General features: G+C 35.9%; 1 protein-coding gene across 1 annotated transcript; it reads left to right on the top strand.

Annotated features, from left to right (window-relative positions):
- Positions 1 to 1,447: 1,447 nt before the first annotated feature.
- LOC128230266 (apoptosis regulator BAX-like) lies at positions 1,448 to 15,510 on the top strand. Its single transcript, XM_052942387.1, has 6 exons — positions 1,448 to 1,590; positions 7,286 to 7,438; positions 7,585 to 7,669; positions 12,677 to 12,812; positions 13,081 to 13,179; positions 13,333 to 15,510. Exons 1-6 carry the CDS (start codon positions 1,566 to 1,568, stop codon positions 13,441 to 13,443), a joined length of 609 nt encoding a protein of 202 aa, XP_052798347.1. The 5' UTR covers positions 1,448 to 1,565; the 3' UTR covers positions 13,444 to 15,510.
- The last annotated feature ends 7,289 nt before the right edge of the window (positions 15,511 to 22,799 follow it).

Genomic DNA, 22,799 nt, shown 5'->3' on the forward strand with positions numbered 1-22,799 from the left:
ACTAGTTCAAATAATTGTACGTTGACGGATTTTTTTTACGTTTTTTATATGGAAGAATCCCGTATAACACGTCTATTATTTTAGACTACCGCGTGAACTATCCTCCTGAAATATTTTGTCATTGTTGTCAATTCTATAAATGCCACACTTATCCCTATATTGACTATAGATCTAAAATAAGAGGTCTCCATGGAACCCAGGAGATTGAAGGCAGTATCTGAACGAGTATTTTAATTTGCCTGTTTGTTTACGTGTGAGAACATCACGAATCTACAGAAAAAACATGATCATGCGATTATTCCAGGAATTATGACATGATCTTTGGTTATGTTGATTTTAATAAAACAATATTTTGTGATTAAATGTTAATTGTTTAATATTTATAGCAATACCTAAAGTGTACTGTCTATTAAACTCAAACTCAAACTCAAACTTTATTACGGTACCGTATGACTAAGAAGAGTTAGATGTTCTGCATATGTTCGGCATATGACATCAATATTGAAAAAGGTGATATATAAACATATACAATACTGAGAAGACAGCTCATTTATTAAATGCATTATGAATGTAACAGAAAATGAATATCACTTTCAGTTATTATATCACACTTGCACGTACTAGATAAACATGTATACGTATTATGCGCATTTAAGATGGTTTGTCGAATATAAGTAAAGTAAACAATTGATCAAGTTCCAGATGCCGGTTGTGGTTATATTTGAATACTAGGATTTTCATATAAATTAATCCTTGTCTCAACATAATTTAAATGTAACCCACTGCAGACTTTTTGTTTTTTTTCTGAGAAGATATCTGCATATGTTTGTGATACTATTCATAATATTCTTTTTAACAAAGTGTAACGTTCCGCTGTAGGCGAAAGTGCGTTCGTAGTACGTTTATGTACTTGAATTTGCAAATTGGCATATCCAGGTACAAATGGTTGCAGCGGTGGGATGAAGACAACTGCCGGGCCGGAGTTGCCTTAAGCACGAATTTTTCAGGCCAAGACTCCGGACGAGTCTTCTCGGAGGGAAAGTAATGTAACGTTCCGCTGGAGGCGGAAGTGCGTTCGTAGTACGTTTGTGTACTTGATTATGCAAATTGGCATATCCAGGTCTCCGTTTGGATGGAGAATATAAGTTAAGTATATAAATACCAGTCGAGCTCTTCCGAATGTGTCGAGCATACATTTTCTCTTACAGGATCTTAAGTCTTGTTGGCCTCGCACGTTACAAAAGCAAAAACATAGATGTGTAAATAAAAATATTGTTAAAATGTGTACGTTTTTAAAGTTCTCTAAACGAACACAATTTAAAACGTCTATTTCAGATATCTCCGGGGAAAAAATAACCAGCGTTGCGATAGGGGAAATCACTGTGTTGGAGAATTTGTGGTGAGTAGCCGATGTGCTACAAAAGGAATATGGTGGTACACAGCCATTACGTTTTGCCATTCTTGCAACCATCCCCGTATTAGAACACCGGCCGGAAGAGATGTTGAGAATTTTAAAATAGAAAGTTAAATATTTCCTGAATATTGCTGATATTCTGAAAGAGAACATGTCCGAGCACCCCTTAACAATGAGTAAGTTTTGTTTCACATGAACGTGAAGATGCTGTCGTTGTCATGTAGAGGCTGAAACAAACTGTCCCGGTATTTCGGATATCGGAAACAAAGAATGACCACCAACCTCGGGTTGTTGATCGCTGTCAATTTAAATCAATAGTTATTTATTGTCACGTATTTTAACAACAAAATAACATTCATTTATTGCTTTGAATAGGATGGCACTAGGAAAAACCATTGTTCGGTATATTATTTCGAAGGCTCCAGCACTTGCGGCATATAACATTTTAACACTTCAAAATATAAAAGTCAATGTGATCTGTTGTAAACAGGTTGAGTGTTCCAGACTGCTGTCCGTTTGCTTCACACTAATGTGTATCTTTGGAAGTTTTCATAGTAGTTGCTTAGTCCAAATAATAGAACTTATACGGATTTTTTTTACAATTTTTGATATGGCAAATCCTTCATGTATCGTCCTAGTCCCTAAAATCGCGACCAACCTTGATTCGCTGCCATCTTTGTGTTTACTTGGTTATCACGTGAAATGCACATATCTGCAAAGCTATGACGTCATTTTTTACTACGAACTATTTACAAGTGTAGTAGTCCAAATAATTGTACGTTGACGGATTTTTTTTAGATTTTTGATATGGCAAATCCTTCACGTACAAATTGTTTAGTATCAAAAGTGGGTAGTTGTTCCAATCAGGATTCCGGGTTAAAGCATATAGCGTCTATAAAATATCATAAAAACAAGAAATATTACCAGATAATGTTATTTTATATTAGTTCCGTACACAAAAAAATAAATATCCAACTTATAATTATGAGTTTGACGGCTTTTTTTCATTTCATTCTGTCAAAACATAACGATATATACATGAAGGGCACCTGCAAGGCTTTAGGGCACAGTTTTAAATCACTCGGAACATTTCGGCCATGGCCGAGTTGTTACGATTGTATAACGAGGTCTATCTCGAAGCTTTGTCGGAGGAGGCCGAGCTATTACGATTGTATCGAGTTGTTCCCCTTCGCATAATTGTTGTCTGTGTCAGTCAGCTTTCGTTTTATTGGAAAGGTAAACAACTTGTTTTAATGCATAAAATGCTTGTTTAGTGCAAAATAACATTTCACTTACATGGTAAAATATGAATATAACTCTTTATGATCAATTTCAACCATAAAATACTTCCCTTTAAACAATTTCAATATTTTTAAAACACCCCCGTTTTTTGCACATTCCCGTTTAGACGTTAGGGATTGGAAGAATCCCGTATAACACATCTATTATTTTAGACTACAAGAGTAGATGCTTTCCAACTCGCGAAAAATGTCATTAAAACAGATAAATTCACTTGAAACAATGGTTAACACTGCAAACAACGTAATTTTACTAATCCCAAGTTAATTGCCATAGAAACCAACCATATTTGCCACATAACATCCTTAGAAATTCGCTGGTTATTTCGTCTGCTTTGTATACATTTTATCAATGACGGTCACGTGACGTAAATTCTTGTAGGAAGGCAAAGCAAACTTATAATATGTGTTTTCATGACCCATAGTCTTAGTGTCAAAATAAAGAAATTAGTGAGTGTTAATTTTTGTTTTAGGTGCATCCCTAAACAGTGATAAAGCAGTACATAATTTATTTCCAACTGCCCTTAAACATGCTTATGTACAAAATGATCAGAGAGGAAGGCACTTATGTCCTTAAGTCATCTAGAATGTTCAGTGTTCCTGAAAATACACTTAAAGAGACAGTTTTGTCTTTAGGTTAAATTATACTTTCCCCCACTACGAGTAATTTGACATGATTTAATGTTTTATGTTTACAAAATACTGTAAATCTTTTATTACAAGTTGAAATTTTGAAATTAACATTTTTAAAGATATGTTTGACTGTTTTTCTCAAAAAACAATTGATCAAAATAGTGTTGGCCTAATTAAAACGTGCTGACCTAGATTACGTCAGAGCTCGCGCATCAAGGTACTAGAATCAAGATGGCGGCCTAGTTTCAGTGTCTGTACTCTGTTGACATTATTTACGTGAACTTTTGACCGTTTGTTCTTAAATACTTGTGGAAATATGGATAAATAAATGGCATGTCTGACAAAAGTAGTTAAATTATTTCATTGTTTTGCTCAACTTTATTATTTTTTATTTATTCCTTACATCCGCAAATCATGGTTAGTCGAGGATACAAATTGTTTTGTACCAAAAGTGGGTAGCTATTCCGACCGGGATTCCGGTTTGAAGCATATTGCGTCTATAAAATATCTTAAAAACAAGAAATATAACCAGATAATGTTATTATGCCCCCCTTCGAAGAAGAGGGGTATATTGTTTTGCACAGGCATGTCGGTATGTCGGTCGGTTGGTCGGTCGGTCGGTCCGTCGGTAGACCAAAGCTTGTCCGAGTGATAACTCAACAATTCCTGGATGTATGGTCATCAAACTTCACATGAAGGTTGTGCCTGACCAGTAGATGACCCCTATTGATTTTGGGGGTCATCGGGTCAAAGGTCAAGGTCACAGTGACTTTTAATGGTAAAATAATTTTAAAGCTTGTCCGAGTGATAACTCAACAATGCCTGCACCCATGGCCCTCAAACTTGACATGGAGGTTGGGCCTGACCAGTAGACGACCCCTATTGTTTTTGGGGGTCATCAGGCCAAAGGTCAAGGTCACAGTGACCTTGAATGGTAAAATGTTGTCCGAGTGATAACGTGACAATGCCTGCATCCATGGCCCTCAAACTTGACTTGGAGGTTGGGCCTGACCAGTAGCTGACCCCTATTGTTTTTTGGGCTCAATGGGTCAAAGGTCAAGGTCACAGTGACCTTGAATGGTAAAAGGTTGTTCGAGTGATTACTCAACAATGCCTGCACCCATGGCCCTCAAACTTGACTTGGAGGTTGGGCCTGACCAGTAGATGACCCCTATTGTTTTTGGGGGTCATTGGGCCAAAGGTCAAGGTCACAGTGACCTTGAATGGTAAATGTTTGTCCGAGTGATAACGTGACAATGCCTGCACCCATGGCCCTCAAACTTGACTTGGAGGTTGGGCCTGACCAGTAGCTGACCCCTATTGTTTTTTGGGCTCAATGGGTCAAAGGTCACAGTGACCTTGAATGGTAAAAGGTTGTTCGAGTGATTACTCAACAATGCCTGCACCCATGGCCCTCAAACTTGACTTGGAGGTTGGGCCTGACCAGTAGATGACCCCTATTGTTTTTGGGGGTCTTTGGGCCAAAGGTCAAGGTCACAGTGACCTTGAATGGTAAAAGGTTGTCCGATTGATAACTCAACAATGCCTGCACCCATGGCCCTCAAACTTGACTTGGAGAATTGGCCTGACCAGGAGATGACCCCTATTGAGTTTTTGGGGGTCATCTGGCCAAAGGTCAAGGTCACAGTGACCTGGAATGGTAAAAGGTTGTCCGAGTGATAACTCGACAATGCCTGCACCCATGGCCCTCAAACTTGACTTGGAGGTTGGGCCTGGCCAGAAGATGGTCCCTATTAATTTAAGGGGTCATTGGGCCAAAGGTCAAGGTCACAGTGACCTGGAATGGTAAAAGGTTATCTGAGTGATAGCTTAACAATGGCTGCACCAATGGCCCTCAAACTTGATTTGGAGGTTGAGCCTGGCCAGAAGATTGTCCCTATTAATTTTAGGGGTCATTGGGCCAAAGGTCAAGGTCACAGTGACCTTGAATGATAAAAGGTTGTCCAAGTGATAACTCAACAATGCCTGCACCCATGGCCCTCAAACTTGACATGGAGGTTGGGCCTGACCAGTAGATGACCCCTATTGATTTTAGGGGTCAAAGGTCAAGGTCACAGTGACCTTGAAAGCAAACTCGACAATTTTTGGACCTATGGTCATCAAACTTGACATGAAGGTTGGGCCTGCCAAGTAGATGACCCCTATCGACTTTGGGGGTCATCAGGCCAAGGTCAATGTCACAGTAACCTTTAATGCATAAAAGTTAACAAATCTTCCCCCAATGATATCTCGACAATGCCTGAACCTATGATCATTAAACTTGACATGGATGTTAAGCCTGACCAGTAGATCACCCTTATTGATTTTAGGATTCATAGAGCCAAAGGTCAAGGTCACAGTGATCTTGAATGGTAAAAGGTTGTCCGAGTGATAACTCAACAATGCCTGAACCCATGGCCTTCAAACTTGACTTGGAGTTGCATCTGGCTTGTAGATGATCCCTTATGATTTAAGGGGTCATCGGGTCAAAGGTCAAGGTCACAGTGACCTTGAACGAAAAAAACTTGTCTTTTGATAACTTGACAATGCCTGCACCCATGGCCCTCAAACTTGACATTTAGGTTTCTGGTGACCAGCTAATGACTCTGGATTTTGAGTTCATAGAGTCAAAGGTCATGACGGTCATAACACACTTTATCCTCACACTTTAATGGTCATAATCTTAAAACAGCAACAAATCAGCTGTCATTTCGGTCCATGCATATTTCATTCAATTGTCCATATAATCCTGACAACATGGCGCTCAGGGGGGGCATAATGTTTGACAAACATCTCTTGTTTTATATTAGTTCCGTACACAAAAAATAAATATCCAACGAATAATTATGAGTTTGATGTGGTTTTCTCCATTTATACTGTCAAAACATAACGATATATACATGAAGAGCACCTGCAAGGCTGTGGTTCACAGTTTTACGACAATCGGAACACTTCGGCCATGGCCGAGCTGTTACGATTCTATTTACAAGACTCAAAGCTTGTTGGAGATGGCCGAGTTATTACGATTGGGTCGAGTTGTTACGCTTGGCATAATTGTTGTCTATGTCAGTCAAGTTTCATTTCATTGGAAAGGTAAATCCTGTTTTAAAGTATTTAATGCTTGTTTTGTGCAAAATATCTTTGCACTTACATGGTGATATGAATATAAACCTTTAATATCTATTTCAAACATAAAATACTTCTTTATAAACAATTTCAACATTTTTCAAAACCCCCCTTTTTTTGTACAAACTTGTTTAGACGTTAAGGATTGGAAGAATCCTGTATAACACGTCTATTATTTTAGACTAAGTAGTTGCTGAGTATACACCTCTTTTTCATAGTCCTTTATATCCATAAATTCAACAGTGTCAGATTTGTCTGCTATTTGAATCGTAAAACTCTGGTCATAAGATAAGTTTTTCTAGCATTGCGGTTCATGTTTTGTTATATTAGTACCACGGTATGTCGGTTCTTCTTTGAGAGAGAATGTAGAAATTCTTTAGTTTTGGCTTCAATGTAAAAGTCTTAAGAACTCATCACGGCCATCTTTAGTTCTGAATGTAGTCAACTTTTTATTGAAAACTGGTATTTGCACATATTCAATTTCAGATGTTACATCTTTTTGAGATTGACTATTAAAAATATTAAAGATTATGGAAATACTGTTTTAATTTAACCTTCAACAAAGTCTTAAAGTTTTAATTTGCGCAAGATATATTTTGTTCTTAAGAACAAAATGACAAACCTTGAGGTAAAATACCCTCCGAGAAATTCAGTTAAAGTGTTTAATTCAATTAAAGTTTTTTTCAGTTATTGTTTTCATGAGTATATATCAAAACAAATGCTGTAAGAGGCTTTGACTAGATGACTATACAAAAAAAAGTTAAAAAACTATTTTGATATCATGTTAAATGTTGTTTTCATTGTTTTTATCCAGGAAGACCTCAGGTAAAGCGTCAGTTGAGTATAGATGACATTGGGAATCAGGGACGAGTCTTGATGAATGACTTTATAACAGAACGACTCCGGCAAGAGCACATTGACGATACGCCAGCTGTGGCTGACCTTGAAGAACCGGGCACCCCATCAGGTTAAGTAGATGTTTATATACTTTTGTATTAAACTTACCAATTAACGTAGTTTACACTTTATTTAAGGTTCTTTTCTTTTCTTTGGCTTCAACTTGGTTTGTATAACATCTTCTGTACATTCATGGTTACAGTTGTTGATTTTCAGGTCCACCATTAGAACATTTTAAAGACATTGCTAGAGCACTTAGATGTATAGCTGATGAACTGGACCAAGACAAGAGAATACAGAGGTAAAACTGAAAGCTGCAGTTCCCTTACATTATAATTGTACATAAATGCAATTTACCATTTCATTTTTTCCTACCTCTTTCACTCACTCTCGTCTCTCTGGGCTGTGGTTCCTTTTGGTGGTTTTGTCCACCCAGATACGTTTTTTCAGAAAACTTTTCTTAAAAACCTTCTTAGTAACTTATCAACATTTATGGCATTTTAATAAATGCCCATTTTTCATTCAACCGGTGTATGCTTTCCTTCAATTCATACTAGTTCGACTTCCCTGTACATATGTAACTTTGACCTTGGACAATACATAAATGCAATTTTATGCAAACATAAAATTATTTATGGCGTTGTACATTTATTAAGCTTTATCCGTGACACGTACATCCGTGACACAGGATTTAGACAATATCTCTGGAATTAGCTTTATGCTCAATTTATCCCTGGAGCTAATCAACTTCCCCCTTTCCGTGTCACATGTATGACGCTTGACAGGCCAATCAGAAGGTGTCTGCCTTACTTCTTTGTTCTTTCTGGTGTATGGAAAGCGCTCGCCAGTCGTGGAATTTCTTTTACCACCACCACACCTCCTTCACTTTTCATTATTAGAGCTTTTGTAACTCCCAAGGTCCACCCTATTTCTTTTCTCTGTTTTCTTTCACTTGAAGGCTCTGTAGGAAATACCGATTGTTGTTTGTTTTTGTTTTTTCCGTGCACCGTTTTGTAATTCCTTTTGCTTTATACGGTTATACCGAATGTGTACTCCCAATTTTGTTAATTTTGTGATTTTATGTTGTTTTTCGTAATTTTATGATTTTCTGACCTCTTTGTTAATATATGCATTGCATCCATTGAGTGAGCAGTTTTGTCCACCCAGAAATGTTTTTTTCAGAAAACCTTTTTAAAATACCTTCTTAGTAACTTATCAACATTTATGGCATTTTAATAAATGCCCGTTTTTAGTTCGACTATTCGAAGAATATGTTGGGCTATACTACTCGTGTCGACGTTGGCGTCCGGGTTAAAGTTTTAGGGCAAGTTGGGATTTTCACTTATTAGTCCAATACCCTTTATTTAATTGACTAAATACTTAACACAGTTGTTCAGGACCATTACGCAATGAGGTTACATAACTCCATATTATCCTTAATACAAGTTATGGCCCCTGATTGACTTTGGTTAAAGTTTAAGGGCAGGTTGAAGTTTTAAGGCAAGTTGGGATTTTAATAAAAAAAATTCTATACCCTTCATTCAATGCGCTTAATACTACGCAGAATTATTGACAACCATCTTACAAGGAACATAACTCCATTTTAACCCTACATACAAATTATTGCCCTTGAATGATTTTTTTTTTTTTCTTTCTTTTAATTTCTTTTGAAAGGCACATTTTTAGCTCGACTAATCAAAGAATATGGAGGGCTATACTACTCACCTAAGCGTTGGCTTCGGCGTTGGCGTCACACCTTGGTTAAGGTTTTGCGTGCAAGCACACATAGGTTAATATCTCAGCAACTACTTGAGGTATTGCATTGAGACTTCATATGGTGGTACTCAACCATCCAACCTACTTAATTAACCAAGTAAGATAACTCTAGGTTGAATTTAATGCAAATAATAGGCCTTTATTATTCGACTTAGAAATTCTGGTTAAGGTTTTTTGTGCAAGCACACATAGGTTAATATCTCAGCAACTACTTGAGGTATTGCATTGAGACTTCATATGGTGGTACTCAACCATCCAACCTACTTAATTTTCCAAGTTAAATAACTCTAGTTTTCATTAAATTCAAATTATGGCCCCTTTTTTATTTGACATAGACATTTTGATTAAAGACTTGCATGTAACCACTTTTAAGTCAATACCTCAGCCAATACATCATGTATTGCATTGAAACTTTACACACAGGCTCGCAACCATTTAACCTTCTTATTTAATCAAGTAAGATTATAAGTATCTTCCATGGCCAAGAGTGTAAGATAGGTGCATTCCGACCCGAGCGTAGATTTTTTTGGGGAAACGAGGTTTACCGAGTTTCTGCAAAAACACCCTGCGCCAGGGTCGGGATGAACCTATCTTACACCAGCGGCTATGGTAGATGCTTTTTCTCCCATCTCGGTTAAACAAAATTAAGTAAAAATGTATTTTTTTGCTGGAACTCTTTTTTGCTTAGTGAAAATAATTGCGTATAGATATGCGATAATTCATGGTTGTCTCGGATATGCGTGCAGTGATTCAGATTATGTTTATAGTCAAATTGGTCTTTAAATAGTTCTAAGAAGAGTGAAGCATTATTTCTTGAAGGGTGCTTGAAAACTGTTGTATGGTGACATTTGAAGCAAGAAATAATTAATAAGCATTCTAAATATTGCCACAAGACGAGGTTTCCATGATGCTACAGACGACAGTCTTCAACAAGGGAGGTAATTACAATGTGATGACCATTAAAAAGGAGTTCCATACGGGCATTTTATCTTCGCCCGTGGGCAAGATTATAAGTATCTTCCATGGCCGAGAGTGTAAGATAGGTTCATTCCGACCTGAGCCTAGGGTGTTTTACTCAAACGAGGTTTACCGAGTTTCCGCAAAACACCCTACGCGAGGGTCGGGATGAACCTATCTTACACGAGCGGCTATGGTAGATGCTTTTTCTCCCACCTCAGTTAAACAAAATTAAGTAAAAATGTATTTTTTTGCTGGAACTCTTATGTGCTTAGTGAAAAAAATTGTGCAAGGATATGCGATAATTCGGTTGTCATGGATATTCGCGCAGTGATTCAGAGTATGTAAATGGTCCGATCAGTCTATAAATAGTTCTAAGAAGAGTGAAGCATTATTTCTTGAAAGGTGCGTGAAAACTGTTTTCTGGAGGCATTTGAAGCGAGAAATAATTAACTAGCGTTCTAAATATTGCCACAAGACAAGGTTTCCATGATGCGCTACAGACGACAGTTTTCAACAAGGGAGGTAATTATAATGTGGTGAGCATTAAAAGAAGTTCCATACGGTCATTTTATCTTCGCCCGTGGGCAAGATAAGAATTTCTAGCATGGTTAAATTAATGGATCTACTTATCTGAGATGGGAGAAAAGAATTTCTAGCATGGTTAAATTATTGGATCTACTTATCTGAGGTGGGAGAAAACTCTATCTTTCATATTATATAATTTTTGCCCCTTTCTTATGCGACTTAGAAATTCTGGTTAAAGTCTTGCATGTTAGTACACATAGGATAATATATCAGCAACTACTTGATGTATTGCATTGAGACTTTATACAATGGTATTCAACCACCCAACATAATTGAATAACCAAGATAGATAACTGTATATTGCAAATAATGGCCCTTTATTATTAGACTTAAAAATTCTGGTTGAAATTTTCCATGTAACCACATTTATGTTAATATCTCAGCACATCATATAATGCATTGAAATCTAATCTTACAGTGATCCATGCATTTTTCGCCAAAACTTTTCAATCCATACACTGAAAAGCGGCGGAAAAGTCGAGCGCGCTGTCTCTGTGACAGCTCTTGTTATATTCTTAACGGCATTTTCATAAAGGTAAAACAAGTTATTTGAATGACTTTCGTCATTGTTCGGGCGGGTTGGTGGTAGGGCAGCGTCAAATTCACCTTATGTTTCAAATAATTTTAGCTAGGTTTGACATAAAGAGATCAAACTTGGTATATACGAAAAGTTTATGGAGACCTTTTATTGGAAAGCATTTGAGACCCCTAGGATCAAGGTCAAGGTTACTATTAATAGAAAAAGGGTTGGTATTGAATCACTTAAGTAAGGGTCTAAATATTGTGACCAAACTTGGTATATAGGAAGAGTTTATAGAGACCTTTCCTGAGATTGTGTTTTGGGCTCCGGAAGTTATGGTCTAGGTCAAGGTCACTGTTGCTAAAAATAGAAATATGATAAGTACTGAATTAGAATAACTCAGTAAGGGTTGACATAGTGTACCAAACTTGGTATATAGGACAAGTTTATGCAGAGCTTTCATGGATTGCCTTTTGCTCCCCTAGGTCACTGTTTTTAAAAATAGATTACTGTTTCAGTTATGGTTGACATAATGTGACCAAACTTGATATGTAGGAAGAGTTTATGGAGGACTTCCATGGGATTGTGTATGGGGCCCTTAGGATCAAGGTCACTGTTACAAAAAATAGAAGAAAACAGTTGAAACTGAATCTCTTCTGCCAATCATAAAAATCTGGTTTTGTCACATCGCGATTCTTGTTCACTTTTTAATTTGATTGTTTTATTGCTTTTGACAGGCACATATTACATCGTTATTGTATTCACTTCTAAGTCAAAGCGGCGTAGTCAAGCGCACTGTCTTACGACAGCTCTTGTTCATTCAGCCGTTTAATGTTTTCCTTCAATCCATACTAGTTTGACTTCCCTGTACATATGTTACTTTGACCTTGGACAATACATAAAAGGTGTCTAAGGTGAATGATAGATTATTCATTGTTGTTTTGAAAACGTCATCTCTCTACAACACTTACATAATATAATAACTTAAAGCTGCACTCTCACAGATTTACCATTTTTACAACTTTTTTAGTTTTTGTCTTGGAATGAGCAAACTTTTGTGTAAATATCTGCAAATCAGTGATTTTAGATTGCTGACAAAAAAATCAGATCGTAGTTTTTTATATTTCCGTTCAAAAAATAATGTTTTATGGCCTAAACCGTTACTAACCGTTTAAGAAAAATGCATAAAACATCAATTTTTGAACTTAAATATAAAAATCTGCGATCTTATTTTTTTGGCCAGCAGTCTTATTTCACTGGTTTCAATGGATTTTTGCAAAAATCGGCTCATTCCAAGACAAAAAGTAAAAAAGTTGTCAAAACGTTCAATCTGTGAGAGTGCAGTTTTAAGATATACGATATAAGAAATTTTATGATTATTATTCAGGTGGAACAGCCATGTCTTTTTCATTGAATGATATAAATTAATTTACTGCGGTACAAATGGTTTACCTGATCTGTTTTTAGAATAATTGCAAAAGTGCCTCCAGATGCGCCCCAGCAAACGTTCTTCAATGTGGCCAATGACTTCTTCCTGGACGGGGTGATGAGCTGGGGAAGGGTTGCAACTCTTTTCTACTTTGGATACAAAATGGCAGTCAAGGTCAGATAATTCGTATTTCTTACAAATATCACTCCAATATGTATATAACAGTGTTTTTGTTTGTGTGTCTGTTTGTTATAAGTATTTTAGATATTTCTATTTGAGGCCCTCCAACTGAATCTGGCATGTGACATGAAATAAAACAGTGAATATTTACTTCATAGATTTATTTTGCTAACTTATTATAATTTAAGCAATTTATGATTACAACAGGTGATGTAATTACAACATTCAGTTTAGCCCTTAAACCCTTTCATATTATTTTCAGGCCATCGACAAGATTCCTTTAATCAGGGCCATAATAAACTGGGTGATCAACTTCATTGTGGACACATTTGCTCCATGGATTATCTCAAGAGGCGGCTGGGTAGGACATGGCTCTATTGTCAATATTGACCCCCTTTATAATTACATATATTATATGAATTGTGTTTTGCCTATTTTATATTGTAAGAACATCACACATATTTTTTGTTATCTTAATATGTCAACATTGATCATATGTACTTGAAAATTTCAGGAAGCTATAGTGGAATATTTTGGTACTCCGACATGGCAATTTTTGGGCCTGACATTGGGAGGGTTTGCAGCAGCAGGAGCAGTGGTTGCCTACAATGTATGGGGGCGATAACACCCCTGCACTCAGGAAAAATCCATTTTGAAATTGTGTAATTTGTTGTAAGATGTTGATCCATCCTATACCTGTAAAGTGGATTTGACACTCTCAAACTGTGTTTACAAATAGAGTCCTTTATAGATAGTTTTATATTAACATAAAATGTTATTGCATTGTTTTTAAGACTGTAGATACTTTGTGTTGTTTTTCTTGTCAAAGTTTCTCTTAAAACTTTTCTTTAAAAGAAAAGTTACTTAAATTAACACATTAATTGTGTAATGGTCAATCACCAATGGTTACTTTGAGGTTGTACATTTTCCTGTTATCTTTGTGTACATGTACTGAACAATTGCTGGAACACTACTAGAGGTACATTTGATAAGTTTTTTTTCCAAAAGTGGCCAAAAAGGCTGTTTAAATTTGATAAGATGAATGAGACAATAGTATTTTATATTGATAAGAAACATGTGTAGGTAATATATCTGTCATTATTTTATTTCGCCTCCAATGTTTTTCAAAATGATATAAATACAGAATATATATAATGCTCATATCATCACATTTGGAATGAGTGCTACATTTGTTATAAACCCCCACTTGTATCTGATGTTTCTTAAGTTCTCCTTTTGACCTTGTATTGATGCTGTAAGTCTTTTTAACCAAGTTTGCACATAGTGAAACCTAGTTATTAGAATGACATATCCGTTGTTTGGGCTGGCGTGCGGGTGAATGGGCTGTGTCAAACTCACCTATGAAACTGAATGACTGTAGTTGACATATCTTATCCAAACTTTTCATGTGATTGCATTTGGGGTCCTTACAGTCAAGGTCAAGATCACTGTTATTAAAAATAGAAAAAAAATGTTTGAATCTAACTTTAGTTAGGGTAGACAAATCTTTACTAAACTTGAGACGGTTCATGGGATTGCGTTTGGAGCCCCTAGGGTCAAAGTCACTGTCACTAAAGATAGAAAAAATGGTTGAAACTGAATAACTTAAGTTAGGATTGACATATCCTAACTGAATGCCACAAAGAAGGTTGAAGTTCTTTTGTCAATCATTGAGAACCTGGTTTCATCTTATTGCTGCATTTCTTTTAAATATTGTACAATAAACTTGCCTATTAAATAGTATAGTGTACCTGGTGTATGTACCTGGTTTATTATGTTAGCAATGGATGTTCGATAAAATTTACATGCTGTTCACACCGAGATAATCATATTGTACAGACTTTTTTAAAAAGAAAAACAACAACAACAACAGCTATAACATCTGCACATTTGACTAGATTCTCCAAATATCTTGACAAACGGAAGAACCTATCAAAAACAATGTTTTTATGTGTTGTTTTAGCATACCGTATTTAACTTAATTATCAAATAATTAATACTGTTTGTTGTAATAGTTAATCGACTAAAAGGATTTTGCAACTTTATGTGTTAAGTTTCAAAAAACTATGTACTGGATGAAGTATCGTATTACATTGAATCAAATGACATGCTTCAATTGATGTATATAACATAACATTGTTTATCATGATTACCCTTAAATAAATCATTTTAAAGTCTCATAACTCTTAAAGGTGAAAATAACACAGTTTATATCAAAACAAAAATTGTGATCTTAGCTTAATTCTGTTATAACGACTGTTTGAGAAATTCGGGACTGCCAGGGTCCCGTTTTAATCAAGTATTTTGGTCGTAACTTAAAAAAGAAAACTTAAAAGAACTAAAGTTTGTCGGAAAGACAACATGTTTACTAAGGTGTGTTTTCAACTTAAAAATTGCCTAAATATTCGTGCTAAAATAAATACAAATATAACATAAATATGACACTAGATAGTTTCACTTGACGACTCGAATCGTTATTGAACTGAGCCCAAGGTCTCATTCGTCTGTACGTCATTTTAGTTACATTTAGTCACACATGTACTCTTGTATGTATTAATGAAAACAACTATCGACGCTGTCCGACATTAACCTTACTTTTGATTATTAATCATCAATTGAAAACAGGATTTATGTTTTGTAAACATGTATACAATTATTAAAAAGTCGTGAATAAAAAGTGTAACACGGAAAATAGTTTTTATATAAGCGGACCAGTTTACCAATTCTCGGTAAATGCTATTGAATGTCATTCCACATCGAGACAGATGGATGGTAAACGCCGGATTCTGGAAGACTTCTGACACCAATTTAACATTTCTAAGAGTTTCTCATTTCTAACAAATGCTTTTTTAACTGCAATCTTTATAAATCTTGATGCATCAAGAAAATATTTTCTCCCACCTCAGATAAGTAGATCCAAAAATTTAACCATGCTAGAAATTCTTATCTTGCCCACGGGCAAATATAAAACGCCCGTATGGAACTTCTTTTTAATGGTCATCACATTGTAATTACCTCCCTTGTTGAAGACTGTCGTCTGTAGCATCATGGAAACCTCGTCTTGTGGCAATATTTAGAACGCTTATTAATTATTTCTCGCTTCAAATGTCACCATACAACAGTTTTCAAGAAATAATGCTTCACTCTTCTTAGAACTATTTAAAGACCAATTTGACTATAAACATAATCTGAATGACTGCACGCATATCCGAGACAACCACGAATTATCGCATATCTATACGCAATTATTTTCACTAAGCAAAAAAGAGTTCCAGCAAAAAACACATTTTTACTTCTATCGTCTGTAGCATCAAATACACCTTGTCTTGTTGTAATATTTAGAATGCTTATTAATTATTTCTCGCTTCAAATGTCACCATAAAAATGTTTCCACGCACCTTTCAAGATATGATGATTCACTCTCCTCCGAACTATTTAAAGACCGATACGACTATTAACATAATCTAAATCACTGCGCGCATATCCATGACAACCACGAATTATCACATATCCATACGCATTTCTTTTCACTACGCACAAAAGAGTTCCAGTAAAAAAGTACATTTTTAATTAATTTTGTTTAACAGAGGTGGGAGATAAAGCATCTTCCATAGCCGCTCGTGTCAAGATAGGTTCATCTCAACCCTCGCGCAGGTTGTTTTGCGGAAACTCGGTAAACCCTGTTTCCGCAAAACACCCTTCGCTCTGGTTGGGATTAACCTATCTTACACTCTCGGCCATGGAAGATACTTATAGTGCTAGTTTGCTTAGAGCTACAATGTACACATAGAAGTGGTTCTGTTTGCACGACTATCTGTGGCCACAATGTTTCTCGGTGAAAACTTAGTTACTGCTCCGTTCATGTCAATAAAATTTACATGATTGTTAATTCAAATGTGTATCCATGCTATCAGCTCAACGGTCAAGGTCACTCTTTGATAATAATACCACGAATACACTAATGACTCAGGCACGAATTAATGCTATAAAATTCATATTTCGTTTAATTGACATAGAACAACATAATTGTTGTGCACCAGGGTAATGTGTGTCGTGTATGAATTGATGCTGACACGTAACATGTGTTCGATATTAATTAGGATTGAAATTTAACTTCAGACTTTTGTACAGTTGTATCGGACATTTGCATCAAAGGTAGTAGGAAGTACCTTGGAATGAATATAAACGACTTTCGAACAATTTCAGGATTGGCAATTATCAGTTGTTAGAACTGCTGGTTTTAACTAAGTAACTATTAAGTGCCTTCTACAGTGCAAACATGGGTGGGGAAAAATCAAAATGTTTTAACAGTTCATGTTTGATTTAGTTTTGAGGAGTACTCTTTTTCAAGAGAAAAACACATTCTTCGTAACATGCGTTTGTGTAATAAGTTGACAGCCAATGGAATGATGTGTCGTTTGAAGCTCTATTATGGTCGGTCTCTAATAAACATCATCTCTTAAACCGCTTGGACAATTTTGATGAAACTTTACCAGGGTGTTCCTTGGATGGTGCCCTTTCAAAATGTTAAAATACATGAATTTTCTTGCATAACCCTGTCCTAGCAACCGAAAGAAAAAAAAACTTCAAAAAACTTCTTGACAAAAACCATTAGGCCTAGAGCTTAGATATTTGGTGTGTTACACCTAGTGGTCGTCTATCAAGTTTGTTCAAATTATGCCCCTGGGTCAAAACTAACCCCGCCCCAGGTATTTTTTTTATGTCTGAATCGTAATGCATAGACCCTTGATATGTTCTGTGCATCATCGTATAGTGGTCCTCTATCAAGTTTGTTCTACGGTGGCGCAGAGGTGACATCCGCAACACTTTATTTATATTGTGGCCACAACTTTGTAACTTGTAGCCACAACGTTGTAAGCCACAACCTAGTAAATTGAGGCCAAAACTTAGAAAACTGTGGCCACAACTTACTAAATTGTGGCCACAATTTAGTTTATTGAGGCCCGACATAGCATATTCTGGCCACAACTTAGTAACTTGTGGCCACAACTAAGTAACTTGTTGCCACAACTTAGTTAATTGTGGCCACAACTTAGTAACTTGTTGCCACAACTTAGTTAATTGTTGCCACAACATAGTAAATTGTGGCCATAACCTAGTAATCTCGTGCCACAACTAAGTAACTCGAGGCCACAACTTAGTAAATTGTGATCACAACTTACAACTTAAGGTTACAACTTAGTAACTTGTGTCCAGAAGTAAGTAACTTGCGGCCACAACTTAGTCAATTATGGCCATAACTTAGTAATTTGTGGCCACAACTTAGTAAATTATTGCCACAACTTAGTCAATTTTGGCCACAACTTAGTAACTCAAGGCCACAACTTAGTTTACTCAATCAAAACAATGGTACCATCTTTGTCGCTTTGTTGAAAAAGCACAGTTAGCATCCCTGGTATTAAAACGCCATTTGAAGCCAGCAAAACTGGATACTTTGGACGAAGACAGGGATAGTCTTATATCAGATAATTTTTAGGAAGGCCTTATTATGCTAATAATGTAACCGTTTTGATGAAAAGTCATAGAATTCAAATAAGTTTACGTCGTTTGCACTGAGTACTGAGATCGTTGACGTTAAGACGAAGAGAGTACAGTGACGCTCGTTCTGTTTGTGACTTTGTTGTCAACGCGTTCGAGCATTCTAGACGTACTCATGGTAACATAATTATGCGACAACGATGCTTGGCGAATGGATTGAGCGTTGGGTTTGAGTTTATCATCTATGTCCCAAACAATGACTTGGGATGCTAACTGTGTTATTGAAATAAAGAAGCAAAGTTGATACGAATGTTTGATTGAGTAAACTAAGTCGTGGCACCGAGTTACTAAGTTGTGGCCTCAAGTTTCTAAGTTGTGTCTCAATTTACTAGTAAATTGTATAAGTTGTGGCAACAAGTTACTAAGTTGTGGCCACAAGTTACTAAGTTGTGGCCAGAATGTGCTAAGTTGTTGCCTCAATTAACTAAGTTGTGGCCACAATTTAGAAAGTTGTGGCCACAATTTACTAAGTTGTGGCCTCAATTTACTAAGATGAAGCTTTACGTTCCTAAGTTGTGGCCATAATATAAATAAAGTGTTGAGGATGTCACGTATGTGGCACCGTATTGTTCAAATCGTGGCCTTGGAGTCATAATTTGCGCCGCACCGGGGGTTACAAGTTTCCTGTAGGCTAACATAAAACACACATTTTGTTAAAATCTGATTTTTATGACTTTCTTCTAGAAGCAAGGGCAGCAAGTCTTGTGACATTGTATCTGGGTCAAAACTTTCCTCGTTTTTGGAGACACACGTTTCCTTTAGCACTTATATAAGAAAAACATTTTGTTAAAATCAGATGGTCATGTAAAATTAACTCTAGTAGCAAGGTCAGCAAATCTTGCTATGTTGTCTCCCTTGCTCTTGTAGCTTACTTTTGGAATTATTGTCTATTTTAAGAATCAGGGAGATATATTTTATAATTATGAACTATTTAAAATAGTGACTTCTAAGGTTTGCTTGGATAGTTATTACATCTTATATAAAATATAAATTTGATAGATGTATAATTAAGGAAAACTATACTGTGTACGTTGGAGATAGAGTGAACATAATGTTATTTTTTTTGTATATCCGTGTCTTGTTTCTTATTTATTTGGAATAGCTGGAAGGCTTGTGAATTATTTAAAGATAATGATCCATAAGAATTTGACTTTATTGTAGTGTATACAATAATTGACATTTCATTTTTCTTCTTTTATCAATTTATAAAAAAATATAATTTAAAGGGGTAAGCTTTGAAAATATTCTTGTCTGGTCGTGAGAGTTCATTGGCTGGAGCATTTATACAATTTGAAATAAAAATGAATATGGTTTTTGATTTTTTTATGAGTGTCCAGTATACTTAGGTAGGTTAAAATTTGAAGATGTTCTTGTTTAAGCTGTAATCTTTGAAATTCAAACTCTTTAGCAACCACATGCTTCAAGTTATGTCAGTGTGCAGACAACTGTATTAAGTCGTGTCAGTGTTTATGCGTCTGTATCAAATCCTGTCGGTGACCGGGCAACTGAACAAAGTGTTGTCTGTGTACAGGCAATTGCACAAAGTGTTGTCATTGTGCAGGCATCTGTATCAAATCCTGTCAGAGAGCAGGCAAGTTATCTTAGACCTGTAATTGTGCAGGCAACTGTATCAAGTCCTGTCGATGTGCAGGCAACTATCAAGCTCTGTCAGTTAAAGAGGGTTGTTTTATTTTTAGCTCTACTGGCCAAATGCCAGAAGAGCTTTGCGATGACACAGTGTCTGTCGTCAGTCTGTCTGTACACGATTTCTTGTGAACATCAATTCATGTCCTTGGGTCAAAACTGGCCACGCCCTGAAGTTCACAAGTTTCCTATAAAACTTATATAAGAATAACTTTCAAAATCAAAAGCCAAGGCCTTTGGTATTTGTTATGTAGCATCATATGATGACCCTCTACCAGGTTTGTTCAAATTATGCCCCTAGGGTCAAAATTAGCCCCACCCCTAGCGACCTACTTTCTTTTTTAGAAGCTACAGCAAAGAAATTTGGACCATGTGCACAATTTTGTAAACAAATATCAATGTTGTGCTTGGATCTCTTTGACTGTGTCCTTTTGACATACTTTCTGATTTTTCAAGTTACAACAAAGACATTTCAACCACGCGTAGTTTTGCAAACAAATATCAATATTGACATTGCCTGGTGACCTTTTGACATACTTTCTTATCTTTAAGGCTACAGCAATTAAAGTCGGATCATGAGTACATTTTGATAACAGATATCAAGCTTGTTTGTTTGGTGTGAAGCATTGTCTAATGTTCCTCTACCAAGATTGTTCAAAGTATGCCATGGGTTAAAAATTGGCCATGCCAAGAGGGTCACCTGTGTTACATAGAGATATAAAGGAAAACAATATATTTGTTGTGTAACACTGTTCAGTGGTAACAAATCTTCCTTTTCGAGATCAATACATATGATTTAAATCCCTTTCCGTACACGTGATTTGCCAAATGCCGAAAAATAAGGATACACATACCATGTCAATATCTTAAATATATATAAAAATGACTTGACGCACATAATATTTCGAGAGAAAAAGTATGGCTTTTGCTTTATGAATTATTCTGCACCTGGACGGACAGGCGTCGCCACCGTCACAATTTTCGCTTCCTATCAGTACACGTCGAACGCCTTTGTGTAGAGTAATTGGGGTCAATAAGAATTATCACTGTCATGGTGAACATTTTACAAAAACAGTTATGGGCGCCCCGACAGGCGACACTACCGAATCGTGCAATTCTATTTACTATTTTTTAACTCAAGGGAACTGAATCAGCGCAGGGTTATAGTACAATTTCAATACACTGGGCTACTTTCCATCTTGATTTAAGTTTAAGTTTATGAAGCTTAACATTTTTGCCTCAGTGGGTGCTCCACTACGCCGGATCTGGGACACTTGATTGAATAATAAGTGGTTATTGTCAACCAGGTATATTTTTCTTATAAAAAACGGAAGTTTTTTTCTAACCTTGCAAGATAAGTACACAAGCGGAACCTTCTTTCCTTATACAGTGTTGGGGTAGTAAGGAAATAGAATCAATTTGGGATCATCTTCATAGTAGAAATGAGGAACTATATTTGAAAGGAAGAATTGAATTTTTCGAATAGAAGCATTAGAGATGGCAGGAAGTTGTGATTGACATGAAATATTATGCAGGTTAACCGAACTTCTTAGATTGTAGGAGGTTGTATCACTAATTTCGAGAGGGAATAAGTCTGGTTTTATTACCTGGTGTAAGAAAATGAAATATTTTAAGGAATAGCTAGAGTAAGTTTATTTTTCCGCCATATTTCATACAGATTAAAATTCTGTTTCAATATACAGAATGGATACGGAAGCAAGTCGTATTGCATCAGAAATTATTCGCGCTGTCCAATACTTTACTTTCTCAAGGTTGTCTTCTGCTTGCGTGAGATTATCTTAAACAACTTTGCATATTCTAACAGCGGCCGATTGAATGTTGCATATAAAACAAATATATTTATGAGCAATGATGTATTTCAATACCCTCATAATGTAGATTTATACGTTTCCATGCCTTTTATTTGTCGGACTGAATATGTCCATCTCACGAGCAGATATAAGAAAGTGTGATACCCAGAGTTGTATCTGTCATCCGTTTATTGAGATTGGTGAATGCACCTGTCATATATGTTTTTGTTCCGAGAGAAGACATTTGAATCTGTTTTTCCAGAGTTGAATTAAACATGCCGTTTTTCAGCTAACATCTTATCCATTTCATAATTAAGTTGTTGTGCACCCATGATTGGATCGTCGATAATGATAGTGTATGTTTAGATAAAATGTTTTTGGTGAAATATAAGAAAAAGCATGTAAGAACTCTTGGAAACAAATTTCTACCAAATTTTGATGAAGCCCTGAGCCGGTACTCATAAAGCATACTTTTCCTAGTTCAAGTATCTCACTGTGGAACTGATGACATATCTTGATCATTTGTAAAATGCTTTATTTCCTATGACTTTATTTGAAATACACACGTTTATGTTTAAAAACACGTAAACACTTTTATTTGATGATTAAATATTATTGACAATTAAAAATTCACTTAAGATCAATGCTTACAACATGATTATAATTATACAGATCAAACGTATGTTAATAATACGAACATTCATCGAACATTTTTAAAACATTTGTCTAATTTATATGAAATGATTTTCCGTTTATTTTTCATACGAAGCTATGCTACTCATGTAAGTGAGCGATACAGAGCAAGCGTATTGTGAGCCATTGGTTAATAAATAAAAGTGATTGGTGCCAATCTGAAATTCTGCAATTTACGAGAATATCTCGAAGAACATGAAGCATCGTATTTATTCATTTCGATTTCTAGAGATCCTGATTTTAACAATGATTCAATCAATATAATTCATTTTTG

Source organism: Mya arenaria, chromosome 4 (assembly GCF_026914265.1).
Source record: "Mya arenaria isolate MELC-2E11 chromosome 4, ASM2691426v1".
In the NCBI taxonomy this organism is placed as follows: Eukaryota; Metazoa; Mollusca; class Bivalvia; order Myida; family Myidae; genus Mya; species Mya arenaria.

What these genes read in the sequence shown, in the direction of transcription:
- LOC128230266 (XM_052942387.1), top strand. Translation starts at nt 1,566, where the DNA reads ATGTCCGAGCACCCCTTAACAATGA. An exon ending in CGAGCACCCCTTAACAATGA is followed by an intron (nt 1,591 to 7,285) that starts GTAAGTTTTGTT and finishes GTTTTTATCCAG; the next exon opens with GAAGACCTCAGGTAAAGCGT. An exon ending in AGAACCGGGCACCCCATCAG is followed by an intron (nt 7,439 to 7,584) that starts GTTAAGTAGATG and finishes GTTGATTTTCAG; the next exon opens with GTCCACCATTAGAACATTTT.